General features: G+C 41.5%; 1 protein-coding gene across 1 annotated transcript in view; it reads left to right on the top strand.

The window, feature by feature from the left end:
- Nucleotides 1-10,832, top strand: part of dnaaf9 (dynein axonemal assembly factor 9) — a 30,609-nt gene extending 19,777 nt beyond the window's left edge. Inside the window, exons 31-37 of the mRNA XM_080413853.1 lie at nucleotides 897-983; nucleotides 2,190-2,296; nucleotides 2,658-2,732; nucleotides 3,987-4,174; nucleotides 4,931-4,996; nucleotides 5,625-5,718; nucleotides 6,027-10,832. Of these exons, the coding sequence (XP_080269979.1) occupies nucleotides 897-983; nucleotides 2,190-2,296; nucleotides 2,658-2,732; nucleotides 3,987-4,174; nucleotides 4,931-4,996; nucleotides 5,625-5,718; nucleotides 6,027-6,133 (724 nt within the window). The 3' untranslated portion in view covers nucleotides 6,134-10,832. The remainder of the gene's footprint in view (nucleotides 1-896; nucleotides 984-2,189; nucleotides 2,297-2,657; nucleotides 2,733-3,986; nucleotides 4,175-4,930; nucleotides 4,997-5,624; nucleotides 5,719-6,026) is intronic.
- Nucleotides 10,833-13,375: the final 2,543 nt, after the last annotated feature.

Here is a 13,375-nt window from a genome sequence, read left to right as displayed (position 1 = left end):
ACCCGCCGATCACTTTAAAAGACTTGGGGGGTCTCGTAGAATCGGAGAAAAAAGATTGTGCCACCGTGATAATCCATTCCATAGTTGTGGGCAGTTGCATGTGGCTTGTTTTCACCAAAAAGCAACAGAAAGCAGAGAAAATGTGACTTTTATAAACCCTATAATACTGAACCAAACCAGCTCCATTTTGTTCACGTGATCTTTGGCTGTGATCTTCATCATCATTCACAGGCTGCGGAACAGCGCCCTCTAGTGTAAACCATTGAAAACACCACACACTCGTCAATTCGTTTAATGGCAGTGTGAACCTCCCATTTAGCTCCCAAAATGAGTAAAAATTTGTCTAAATGATTTTTGGAAGAAAAGTATTTTTTCCATGAATAGTACAGCTTTTAAATCAGTTATTTAAAAAAAAAGAATTGTTGAGTAATAAGCACCAGGTTACTGAAATGGATGTATAGAATTGTGGAGTGAAACAGCTCACTTTGTCCCTGTCTTTGAGTATATTGTCACTGTTGAGCAGAAACCTTGTACTGTATCTCCATATTTATTCATTTTTCTTTCTTTTCTTCATAAGTTAATACCTTATTATACTATACTGTGTATGATCGTGTTGCACAAAACTTATTTTTTTAATGTTTTCCTTATAATGATATGCACAACATAGCCAGATTGAAAGTGTCTGTCTGTGGGTTTTATCGATTTTTAGCCAATCAAACATATTAACAAGAGATTGTGACTAAATTATATTAATAACTACAGATACATTGGATCCATTGGTACGGAAGGTGTTTTTTTCCATTTCCTGAAAAGTAACGGTTTTGGACATACAAGGTTTCCGCCTGACAGTGGCGATATATTAAAGTCCCTTCTTGCTGTGTGTATTTTTTCATTAGGAATGAAGATGTGAAGAAGATCTTATCAGACAGCAGCTTCAATGAGCCTCAGATGCTGAGAGCGCGTTACCTCCTCTACCCGGGATGGTAAGAGACTCCTCATCATGTTTTCTCATACCCTGGAGGGAAGCTGACTGACAGCAGATTCTATTTCACAGTAATGCTATACTTCAAAGTCACATAGCTACACACATTGATGCTTAGCATCCACTCTATAGAACCACAGACCTCTGCTGTTCGGAAATGAGCAGTTGCCGTGCAACATGCAGACATTTGGGAGATGAAAGCTTTGCTCAAGGGCAAGTTGTTGAGGGAGAGAGGATGGTTACATACAGGCCGGTGTTTGTACTTCTCAGGAACCACAAGTGGGTCACAGGTTGTTCTGATGGAGCCTCACTAACAAATAATAACTTGACCAATTTTGTGAAGAACGCGGGAACTGTGTGTGTCCCCATCTATCCGTCTAACCCCTCGTCAGAGTTCACACTATAACCTTTTGGCCACCAGCGGACAGATCATGATCTGTGTTTATCTCTTGGCTCAGCGTGCGTCACACTCCCACTCCCACCACCACCATCCTGCATCTCCATTTCCATTCCTCTTGGTTAATTGCTGTGCAGCTACAGTGGTCGGAGAAGGGATGGTATTGGTTCCTGATTGCTGTAAAGCCCCACAGGGCATCTTCTGTTCTATCACCAGCTGCCTCCTAGACATGCAGTAACAAGCTGTTGGCTGTGCAGTTGCCATGTACACAGAAAGAGAGAGAGAGGGAGGGAGAGAGAGATAGAGAGAGAAGGCCCAGACCCTCCCTCCCTACCTCTGGAGTAAATCCATCTACACTCCATGCCTCAGTGGTCAGCCTAATTTGAGGCACTGCTAAAAAGGCTCTGCTCTGATCATATATGCCTGGTATCTGCCCTCAGCTGCAGTGCTGTTGATTCTGGTGATGAGAGTGTGTGTGTGTGTGTGTGTGTGTGTGTGTGTGTGTGTGTGTGTGTGTGTGTGTGTGGGTGAGAGATTCATGCCCAGCGGTGTGTGTGGGAGAGAGATTCATGCCCAGCGGTGTGTAACCAGACCCCACCTGAAAGTGTCACCTTATTATCCACTGACCAGTTTGCCAGCCAGCTTTTAACATGCAACAGAACCCGGCCGGCCTTCCCAAATGATACAAGGATGCCAGAGTAGACGAACCTCACCTGTCCCGTAGTTCTAAATCAACCTCAGCAGCATTTGGCTGCTGGCCGGTGTTAATGCCCCTCGCTGTCAGTACCATGCATGTGTGTTGTGTTTCAGGTGCAAGGGTGCTTTCTCCTGTGGCTCTGGGTCACTTGTCCTCAGCCAGCACTTTGTGACGTTCAGCCGCCCCCTAGAGAGGCCCCTGTTTGTCACCCGCTGCAAAGGTGAGATGGAAAAATAGCCCCCCACCACACACACACACACACACACAAGCCCATACACGCACAGACCCCCACACTTGACAGAAGCCAAGATATGATCTGGCAGGGTGTGACAAATGATTACATAAGCTTCATCTCTCTCCCAAATATGGAGAGGATTGCGGTGTGAAACTAATTGTCAGCGGTTGGTGTTAAAAGATACGTATCCCATAAGGATGCATCACATTGGGTCACTTTGGGATGGACTGCTTCCCTGTTTACGTAAACACTGTTTAAGGATTTGAAAACTAAACTGTGAAACTAAACCATGTTGTGATCTCATTGCTACCGTATTTCTGTACTTGTACTGTCCTTTCTACTCTAGCGCTGAAGTCATCACTGAGGACCAACCCGTTCCGAGGAAACATGTACAATATCTGGGGGAAAGTCAGGTTTTCGGGTAGGAGTTATCTTCTCTATAATTATTAACGTAATATGGATTTTTCACATTTTCCTGTAAATTACTGAATAATAACCAAGTAACATAAATAATTACCCTGTTAGTTCAACAGGACTTCAAGTTCAAGTGTGAGTTCAGATGTACATAGTTTATTAAAAGACTTTAAATCGATGTGATATATTTTTTCACTGGTAAATATTTGACCTTCATTTGCATTTCCCAGTTATTTTGGGAATGATTAGAGAATGGCTTGCCCTCGAGGCAAGCAAGAAGCGACTGACGGTAGGAACTTTGCTCTAGTGCTTTGCTCTGATGTCATCATTATTTTCCTATTTAGTGTTTAGCCTGTAGTTTCACCAGTCTGATTTTTCACTCCCTGTTGATTTGACATTCATGTGTAGCACTGTTGCATGAGCAGAGGTTGCAGAGTTTTGTGTGAGAGCTGTGTAGAGAGATGTGCATATGGTTGAGGAGAGTTGTGCAGAGAAGTATGAGTTGTGCAAAGAGGTATGAGTTGTGCAAAGAGGTATGAGTTGTGCAGAGAAGTATGAGTTGTGCAGAGAGGTATGAGTTGTGCAGAGAGGTATGAGTTGTGCAGAGAGGTATGAGTTGTGCAGAGAGGTATGAGTTGTGCAAAGAGGTATGAGTTGTGCAAAGAGGTATGAGTTGTGCAGAGAAGTATGAGTTGTGCAGAGAGGTATGAGTTGTGCAGAGAGGTATGAGTTGTGCAGAGAGGTATGAGTTGTGCAGAGAGGTATGAGTTGTGCAGAGAGGTATGAGTTGTGCAAAGAGGTATGAGTTGTGCAAAGAGGTATGAGTTGTGCAGAGAAGTATGAGTTGTGCAGAGAGGTATGAGTTGTGCAGAGAAGTATGAGGTGAGTGAGCGATTCTGATTGGAGTTTGTACATTCCCTTAGTGTCTAGTGGATTTCAGTTGTGTTAAGCATTTTATTTACATCAACTCCTTCTGTTTAGTTGTTTTTCTGTTATCTAGCACTGGTTTCCTGTGGTGTGTTAATCACATTGAGTTGGGATGCATTTGGCACATGCCTTATGTTGTTTTGTGACACTCACATCAGTGCTGTGCGCCATTTTGGGGGACAGTGGGATTCCATAGATATTTGAGCATTAACACTGCACCTCAGCATGCCCATCTTTCCTTATGAAGCCGCCATAGTAAGCATTCCACACAGTGTAGAGAGACTGTACATGCGTAAAACATGATTGTAAGGCCTTCCGTCTCTGGAAACTCCAGACTCAGAAAGGATGATGGAGGTGAGTTACAACACTATGAGCGGAACCCTGACCATTGTCCCGGAACATGGCACCAACTTCCTGGCCCACGGTCCCCAGGAGCCCACCACGCCGTGCTTCCTGGTGTTTGATGGTGTAGGACTCACCCAGGATGGACTGAAGGACTGGCTCAGGCTGTGTGTGAAGCAGGTAAATTGACATTACAGTTAAGTTACAGCTGAAGAGTTTGCTGTGCACTCACTGTGGAGGCACAGTAGGGTCGTGACCCTAAGCGTTCCTGTACAGTAAACAGACAATTATTAACCCATTCAATCCGGGAACGCATCTGTGTCATTTTAAGATTTCTTTGGCTGTTCAAAAATAGCAGATCTACAAGCTCATAGCTATGAGCTTGTAGATTTGCTATTTTTGAAAAATCGTGAAAATTTGGGCAAATCTTTGAATATATATCTTTTTTAAGCGAACATTTTTAATTCAAATCTTTGCTTCTGGGGGCCCCTGGAACAAAACATTTTGAGATGGGGGTGCGCGGACAAATACATATCTAAAAATGTTTTCTAAATCCTAACAGTATGTTTCTATATCAGTGGTGCTCCAACTTTTCCATGTCAAGGACCCCCAAAATGATACTGTATGTATTTGGCTGCGGACCCCCATCTCAAAATATGTTGTTCCAGGGACCCCCAGAAGCACAGATCGGAGTTAAAAATGTTCCCTTTAAAACATCTATATATATATATATATTCAAAGATTTGCACAAACTTTCCACGATTAAAAAAAAATTAGCAGATCTACAAGCTCATAGCGCGGCACTCTGTGCCTCGCTATGAGCTTGTATATCTGCTATTTTTGAAAAGCCAAAGAAATCTTCTAGTAGACATCTAGTGAATCTCAGAAAAGCTTAATAATGTGTTCTTTAATCACAGTGCTGTTTTGTGCTTACAGAGGGAATCCAAGAAGCCTAAGAAGGCTAAACACACTCTCTCAACACAGGAAATCAACCATATTCACGTGAGTTCTCTCTTGTCATGTTGTTACACAGTAGTGTGATAACCAAACAAGCCAAAGGCTTCAGTTCAGTTCTAGTAAAGTGACCACAATTGGGAGACATCACACAAACCACACAGAGGCAAGAAATCCAAAGTCAATGTTCTTTTATTAAACTAAATGCTAATCAGCACCAATAGCAGCCTGCAATAGAGTCGTTAGCTCACTTCACATCATCAATGTTGAACTACTGACACTATAGACTGGCTCAAAATGAAATAATAAAGAAAATCATGCACGCACACATTGCACACAAAATAAAGAGCATTAAAAAAAGAATGAACACAAACCAGCTATAATACAAATGAATGAGCAGTCTGAGGACCAGCCTGACACTCTCACACACTTTTCAGTGACATTACCTGTCAGCATGACAATGTCACTGCAGTTTTTTTTACACATTCAGCACTGATATAGCCTAATTCAATGTAGAACAACAACACCCTGGTGCACCAAGAAACACAATGGGACGAGGAAAGAGTCGCTTTGTTTTGCACTTGTTGCACATCTTGCTTAATTGAAATGCTCATGGTTTGGTTTTGTATGCTTACTTTGGGTAAATATTCATTGTGTTGTGTTTCTTTCTGCCCAGGTGACCAGACACCTGGAGCCTCTCCCACAAGGCTACTTCTATAATGGTTACCAGTACGTTGACATCTTTGGAAAGAAATGTCACTACCATCCCTGTATCCTCCTCAGATTTAATACAGTCATGAAAAGAAAAGTGTTTTCCAGGCTTGAAAATGAAAGTTTATTTTTTAAATGTCATGGACACATGAGTCAGAATGCTACTTTTGTTTCATCTAAGCATGCAGTCCATTATGTCGGATTTGATGGGCATTTAAAGGTCATGTGGGATTTGATTGGCAAGCGTTAAAGAAGACCAATAAGGGCTTTAGTTATCACAGAGGCTTCAACTTGTGCTTCCTGGATGTGTATTTTACAGTGTATTACTGTTACACTTGTTGTTCACCTTACATCACTACTGCTACAGACATGGATAAGTTCATCAGAGAGTACCTCGCTGAGGCCAACAAAGAGATTGAGTTGTTCAACCACCAGCTGGACCTGCAGAGCCAGCCAGACCTGTTTGACCCATGAGTCCCAGTCTGTATGTTCTCTCCATCCGTCTGTCTGTCTTAAGTCTTAAGGGAACCACTGTGGCAGTGTTGGGAGGGTGGGCTGCGAGGGTGGGGGGGTTACTAGCATTCTACACTACAGTGACTGGAGAAAAGGGTCACTTGAAGTCCATCCACTTCCTAGGACCAGAAAAATGTTGCATAACCATGATGTAATCATCTTGTTTCCTCACCTAACCACTGGTACATCCGCTAGCTAATTTGCCTCCGAAAAGCGCTGTAGCTGCGACCAGTGTGATTGCGAGTACGATTAAGTGACATGTTGATCAAGAGATGAGCGCTCCTCACCTGACTGCCATAGAGCACAGTTATAAAGCAAAACTCAAACATACTCTGTCTATCTCTAAAGTGGTCTGATCCGGCTGGCTAGCCTCACACTTACAGGGAATTTCCCGCTCTGCATACAGTCTGTGCATTTCTGTTTATCATAGCCGTCCAATTAATGCATCTATTTCTGTCCGGGCGTGGGCAGCCGTGTGATTCTGGTAGGCTTCTCCCTGGTGGGGTTTCTCAAGAACCGCTCCCGGGCTCTGTTGTCACCCAATCCACAGCCCACCTGTTAGCTTGTCTGTGTGCCACTCCGAGGCAGAGCGAGCTCTTGGCCACAGAGCTGTAAATATTGGCCAACTCTGTTGGCCCGAGCGCAGGCTTGATGAATGATGCCATCAATCACACAGAGATACTGCCAGCCCTCACGCTTTATTTTAAGAGTCTAAAGTGAATCTAACGACACAAGTGCAATAAAGCAAGACTTCAACTCCCCTCAGGGAAGAGCTGCCGTTTCATGCAGTGGAGGCAGTCTTTACAGAATCAAGCGTGAGACATGTTGATTCACTGAGGCCAGTTCTCCCACAGGGAACCCGTAAAGCACATTATTGTCTCCGTCAGGCCGGACAGTCATTCCAATTGTCTATAACTGCCTTCCAAGATTTGCAGGCCCTGGGTAGACAACCTGGCTTGTTTTCAATGGAGAGAAGGCCGTGCTACACATTCCTGACAGTACCAAGGGCTCAATTTGTTTTTAGTATACTGAACATTCTGCAAAAATAGCAGATCTACAAGCCCACAACACGTCACAGCGTTGTGAGCGTGTACACCGGCTATTTTCGGTGAAGATATTTAGTGTATCGCGAAAATAAGAGGGTGCCTATTATAGAGCCCTGGGGGACTCCGGTCAGCTAAGTCTGGGGTTTAAGTGGTTAAAATGTTTCCGCTTTTAGCTTAAAATCTCATCTTCCAAGAGGGGCTGCAATAAGCTCTTAGCAACAGCAGGAATCATGACCATCACCTCCAGCTACACAGTAAACAACTCCATGTTAATATATCCAGTGAAATTAACACAGGATTTTACTGTGTGTAGGTAGAAAGAGAGTCAGACACAGTTACTAATGCCACCTCACTAGGCTCAGGTGTGGATCTCTCATCTCACGGTTAAACACCATGTGATTTTAACACATTGACCTGTTTTCCTCTGAACTTTCCTAATTTGTGCGACAGTGGTTTTTGTTGGGATTGGGGAAATTATTTGGGAATCGTGTCGACTGAACACAGAATGTGGTTTTGGTCCATTCCTGGCTACGTTAACAGAGGACAACACTAGGGTCCATGGCATTGGAGGAAAAAAGGGGTCAGGTTATTAGAGGAAAGGTTAAGGTAAGACTTTGTGTTAGTGTTGTGAAGTTCTGGAGAATAAGACTTAACGTCTCTTCTCAGATAGAGTAGATATGCCTCTGTGTGTACTCTTTGACCCTGATTATCTGTAGAGTCAGTCACACGGTCACCACACAGTAAGCTTGGATTCTTACCGTCTATGCATGTCTTCCTCTTATCCATAGGGTTCCTACACAGAAGTGTTGACACATAATGTACGTAAAACCAAAATGTATGGGAAAGTATTGTTTATCCCTCATACATTATACTATATATTAAATGTAGTTAACCTTCTGTACTATCATCTCACAGATTTTGGTACTGGTTATGGTTGGTGTAAAAAACGAACTACAAAACAACAGTATGCACATTGGTCGTATTGGTCATGGGACCCAGCTACTAATGGCATATGACGTACAGTAATAGTGGCTGGCCAGAATATTTCAGGTCTGGCAATTTTACATGTGTAGGAACCCTGTCCTCATCCAATAGTCTTAATGGCTGTTATTCACTCATAGGGGTCAGCAGTGTGATAAACATAGGCCAATCAGCATTCTATACATTCAAATGGCATTGACTTTGCCTTCAGTGAACTGATCGTGTCAAAGGCAAAGTTGAGCGCATGAGAAAATGGGTATATGATTTTGCTGCTACTATAATAGTACTGTATATTATATTGGCCTTTTGTAGACCATACCAAAAAAAACATGGCTTAGTACTCGCTTCCGAGTGCCCAAAGATTTGAATCAGGTCAGCTGAGAAAGGAAGGAAAAGAATAGGAGTCCATGTTTTGATTCCATACTAAAGCTAGTTATAGATACACATAGAGGCAGGGCTAAGTGGTGAGGAAATGTCAACTGTGTACGCACTCGTTCTCAGATTCCCATCTCAACTAAGTCCTTTTGGCTTGTTGAAACAAATCTGGACCACATATCTGGTTGTCTCCAGATTTGACACGCAGTAGAATGCTAAGAACTTACAACGTTCCAATGCTAACAGGCATAAAGATAATTTAGTACCTTAACTATTGTTGTATCCTGCAAGTGTATCTTCTGAAACCTAGACACACAGACACTGCTGGCCCCATCTATCCTAGCAGTAGAGCCTATGCTGGTCCAACTAAGCCATACCGTCCAATGCTAGATGTGCCACAGTCTTAAAAAAAATTAAATAACAGTCCATAGAAACTAGCAACTAACATGAAGTATGCCTGTAATATGTATTATCCTGGCATGTAATATCCAGCATAAAAAGAAAGAGGTTACTGGAGTGGAAACGCTTCACCTTCAAACTCAACACACTCATTCCCATAACCACTTAAGCCCTTTTTTCAAAATGATTGGAAAATATAATAAAATGTTGATCTACACACGTAAGCTTGTAGATCTACTTCGAAAAGAAAATTGATAGATTTTCGGCTGTAATGACATGCCCAAAATAGGGACGCCAGGGTTAAGGTGGTTAACCTCTCTCTCACACAATCCTCCTTCACTATAGCAGAAGTGCAATTGTATCTTGTGCTCTTTTTTTTATATAGATAGTGTTCATGACTTACAGTATCCTCTTGGAACTCTTTAAGGACTCACTGAATAAACAAATATGCTGCTAAATTCCCAGTCTCTCAGCATGTTGCGTTCTGTGCTGTTGTAGACTTGAGTTTTGAGTGCCTTTAAGGCCACATTCCATACAGTGAAGGAGACGTAAAGTGAAGCTGTTCTTAACCAAAAATTCTGGAGATGCACACATTCCTGGATCTTTTGATTTCACCAAAATATCTAAACAGGGCATTTTGGAGAGGAGATCTTCACTGTCAGGTCTTGTGGTTTTGAGGAACAGTTGCTCTCGTTCTGCTGTTGCGTAATCCCACAGAGACCAGTCTCTACTGACAGTCAAATAGCTGTGAGACTGATGGTACCATATCTATGGGACCTATTATACACGTTGCAGTATTGAAACTGATCCACTGTTTGGGCTACAGGTTTATATAAAGCAGTCCTCAAAGGGTCAGGAAGGTTATGTAAGGTGTTTGTGATATTCAGCTCTAACATTAGTTGCACATACCGGTACTGTATGCTACTACAGCACCACTTACTACTGCAGCTACACTATTTTGCATGTGTTCAGATTTCATGTGAAGATGATAACATGTACTGTATATATATTCTGAGATTTGCCTTTCACCAAACTGGTACAACAGAAAGAAAATTATTACCTATATTTTACATATCTGGTAAAAAGAATTTGAGAATTTACCTCGATACGACACATACTATTTTTGTAACGACTGTGAATCGAGCATATGAAATGCAAAAGAATCAAATCTTCACTCTTTCTCGCACAAATTATAATAAAGCAAAAAGCAGACATGCAGTTTTTTTATTTAATTTAATTTTTTTAAGAATCAAGAAATAAGAGAATCTAATTGGTTCTGAGACATAGTCAGGTTTCTCTGATCCAGCAGTGCCTTGGCCACGGCTAAGAAAAGCAGAAATACATACAGGAAATAAAAGCTGCGTTCAAAGCTTGTTCGTGTCGCAGGGGTTTTAGCCACCCGACAAGAAATCCTTAAACAGTGTTGGTGAAAGGAACCCACAGAATCGTTCTCTTTAAAAGCAATGTGTTCTACTACAGCCAGAGAGAAAAGTAGGCTAGGTTACATAGAGAAGACCAATGGAGGGCTCGAGATGATTCAGGTAACTTACTTAAAGAGACCAAAAGAAAAAATGATGGTAAGCCATTGTCCTTGTATGACTCTGGTTTGGGGACTGATGTGAAATGAGGATCGAGTTTGTGTCTAAAGTTGGGTGACCCCTACTTATTTTGCACATTGGGGGTCCCCAGGGAGCCCTCCATAAGTCAGTCTCTCTCTTGCATCTCCTATTCAGCTCTCTGGCGACACAGACTAAGCACCCATACTGTCTTCATCCCGTATATGAAGGACAGGGGTTTTTGTAGCTGATGTTATAGGACAAAAACAAAGTTTGGTGTTAAATCGATTTTGTATGGGGGCATATATGAGAGTATTTGTTTTTGTTTATTTCCATTTTTTTAAATTGGCTCCTGCATTTCACAAGGGCCAGAACATTTGGAATGTATGCACTTTTTTGATGAAATGAATATTTTTCATTCCTGTTTCTATGCTTGTAAAAGGAGTAGTGGAGGGAGGCCTAAAGATTTGTTTTGTTTTTTACCAACCAAATATGTCACAGGCCTCAGGCTACCCTTGATACTAAGTGTTTGGGCCCATTCCGTCCTGAAGAGGTTATAAGGGAATCTCAAGCTACTCTCACCCCAATAGACCTCACAGACAGTGAGATTTAATTTACTCAGGTACAAGTTATATTCCCATGACAGAGATGGCAAATTCCCTCTTATCAAAATCAAAATGTTGTAGCAGAAGATGGGGGGGGGGGGGGGGGGGGGATTGTGGTTAATGTTTTGTGTCAATTGGCTGTGTAAAAGTTGGCCACACAGTATAATACAGAAAAAGGGATAATATTATTCATAGTGGAGGAGCTGCATCGATAAATGTTGGGAGGTGCTTATAATGAAAAAAATTGATCTGGTGAAGAAAAATAAGCGAGAGCTAGTTTCTTCTTCCCTCTCCAAAACAAAGAGTAAAAACGAACGTCATGTGGTTTCTGTTATGCTAAGAATAAATGGGAAAAGATTTTTAAGTGCCAAAAATAACTTACGCATTTTGTTTTGAGGGGTGAAGTCTGCAGAAATTGAGCGAAATTCAATTGCGTTCTACACAGAACTACTGTAACTTTTGTTTTTTCCTGTGACTGATGCTTTTATAATCTTAAGTGTTGTATTTATTGCACCAAGTAATCCATTAAATATTTATATGGTTAATCAGTGTCTGCCGATTTCTCAGACGTTCAGTTTATAACTTTAAGTCGTGGAATTGTTGTGAGGAAAATGGGAAAAAACACTTTGCTACTCCAGCATTTGTTTACACAACGGAGTACACCTGGTTTATATGTAGTGTGCCCATAATTTGGAAATCAGCTTGTAATTGGGTTCTCAGCAGGCGTCCATCTTGTTGGGGTACATCGTAATGCATACAAACAAATAGTGTTTACATCTTAAAAATATAAAGCATATACATATTCCGACATAATAGTCCATACATGGAGATATGACCCTACTATATGTGAACTACACTAACCAGACACTTTATTAGGCACACATGTGCAACTGCTCTTTAATATGCACATTTCTAATCAGCCAATCACATGAAAGAAACTCAAAGCACTTTTTGCCACCTATTCACCCTCTTCATCAGCAGATAACTCTGTTTGTGCCTCTTCGCAAAGTATTATTGATTGAGTTTTAATATCTGATCAATCAAAGATTGTGAAAAGCAGGGTTATAGATTACAGCCTAAGTGACCATTCCAATAGATTTAGCATACAGAAGATTGTCATAAATCAGTCAAATCAGATTCCTGATGGATCTCAGCAGTGAGGCACTGACTATATCTCCTGAGAACACAGATTGGTCTCCAGTTTTTAGTTTTTCCAAGGTAGCCAAGAGTTTCAATAATGATCTTACCACCATTGGTATATAATTTGCCTATTCAGCCTAAGCTCTATGGAAGAAATCATGTTGAATCCTTTTATCATCAGCAAGGAATCCAGGCTGATGCATTTTCTCTTAAAGAAGTCTGAAGATGTACTTAAACAGCTCAAAGCACTAAATCCATCCAATGCAGGTCATGACAATATTCCAATAAGATTTGTCAAGATGCAGCTGAGATCATCACTCCCTGCATAAACCAGATAACAAACCAGTCCATCAGACAAGGACTCTTTACCCAGGAGTTCAGGTTGGCAAGAGTACCCACTCTTTTTAAAAAGAAAGCAAATTAGAAGCCTGCAAAAAAAATTAATCAAGGGCTATAGAATGGGTTATTTATGGACACTGCAGTCACAACCCGTAAATGTTTGACATCATGCTATCCTTTTGTGCAAACGTAGGGCTTTGAGTTTCAACCATGCAGCCATACAGTGGGTGAGGTCTTACTTGGGAGGAGAACAAATGGTGGATGTGGATGTAAATGGGCACTATGTTCTCATCTCAACCACATGGTCATGTGGAGTCCCTCAACAGAGTGTTTAGGTCCTCTTTTGTTTATATAATATGTTAATGTCATGAAGGAAGCCCGCAATTGTAACCTGTTCCTTTTCGCCGATGACTCTGCTCACTATGATAAATCAGAGTTGAAAACATATACTTCTCTATATACTATACTGTACTATATACTATACTATATATTACCCTTCATCTGGGCAAAACAGATTTGAAACTCTTCGGGCCTAATAAGAAGTCTCCAGTGACTATATTAGACAATACTCTTATCTGGAGAGAGTATGGCACTAAAAGTTATAAAAAAGTAAAGTTTCTAGGCAGAATATCCACATTCATTGACAGAAGTGTGTTGAAAATCTTGGCAGTGGCATATTTCGATTACGCTTGCACATTCTGGTAAAATAGCATCCCCAAGGTCTTAAAAAAAGACGCTGCAGACCTCTCAAAATAAATTAGG

The sequence above is a fragment of the Gymnoscopelus braueri genome, assembly GCF_963280865.1.
Source record: "Gymnoscopelus braueri genome assembly, chromosome: 19".
NCBI classification, from domain to species: Eukaryota; Metazoa; Chordata; class Actinopteri; order Myctophiformes; family Myctophidae; genus Gymnoscopelus; species Gymnoscopelus braueri.
This window is presented reverse-complemented; position numbering and strand designations above follow the sequence as displayed.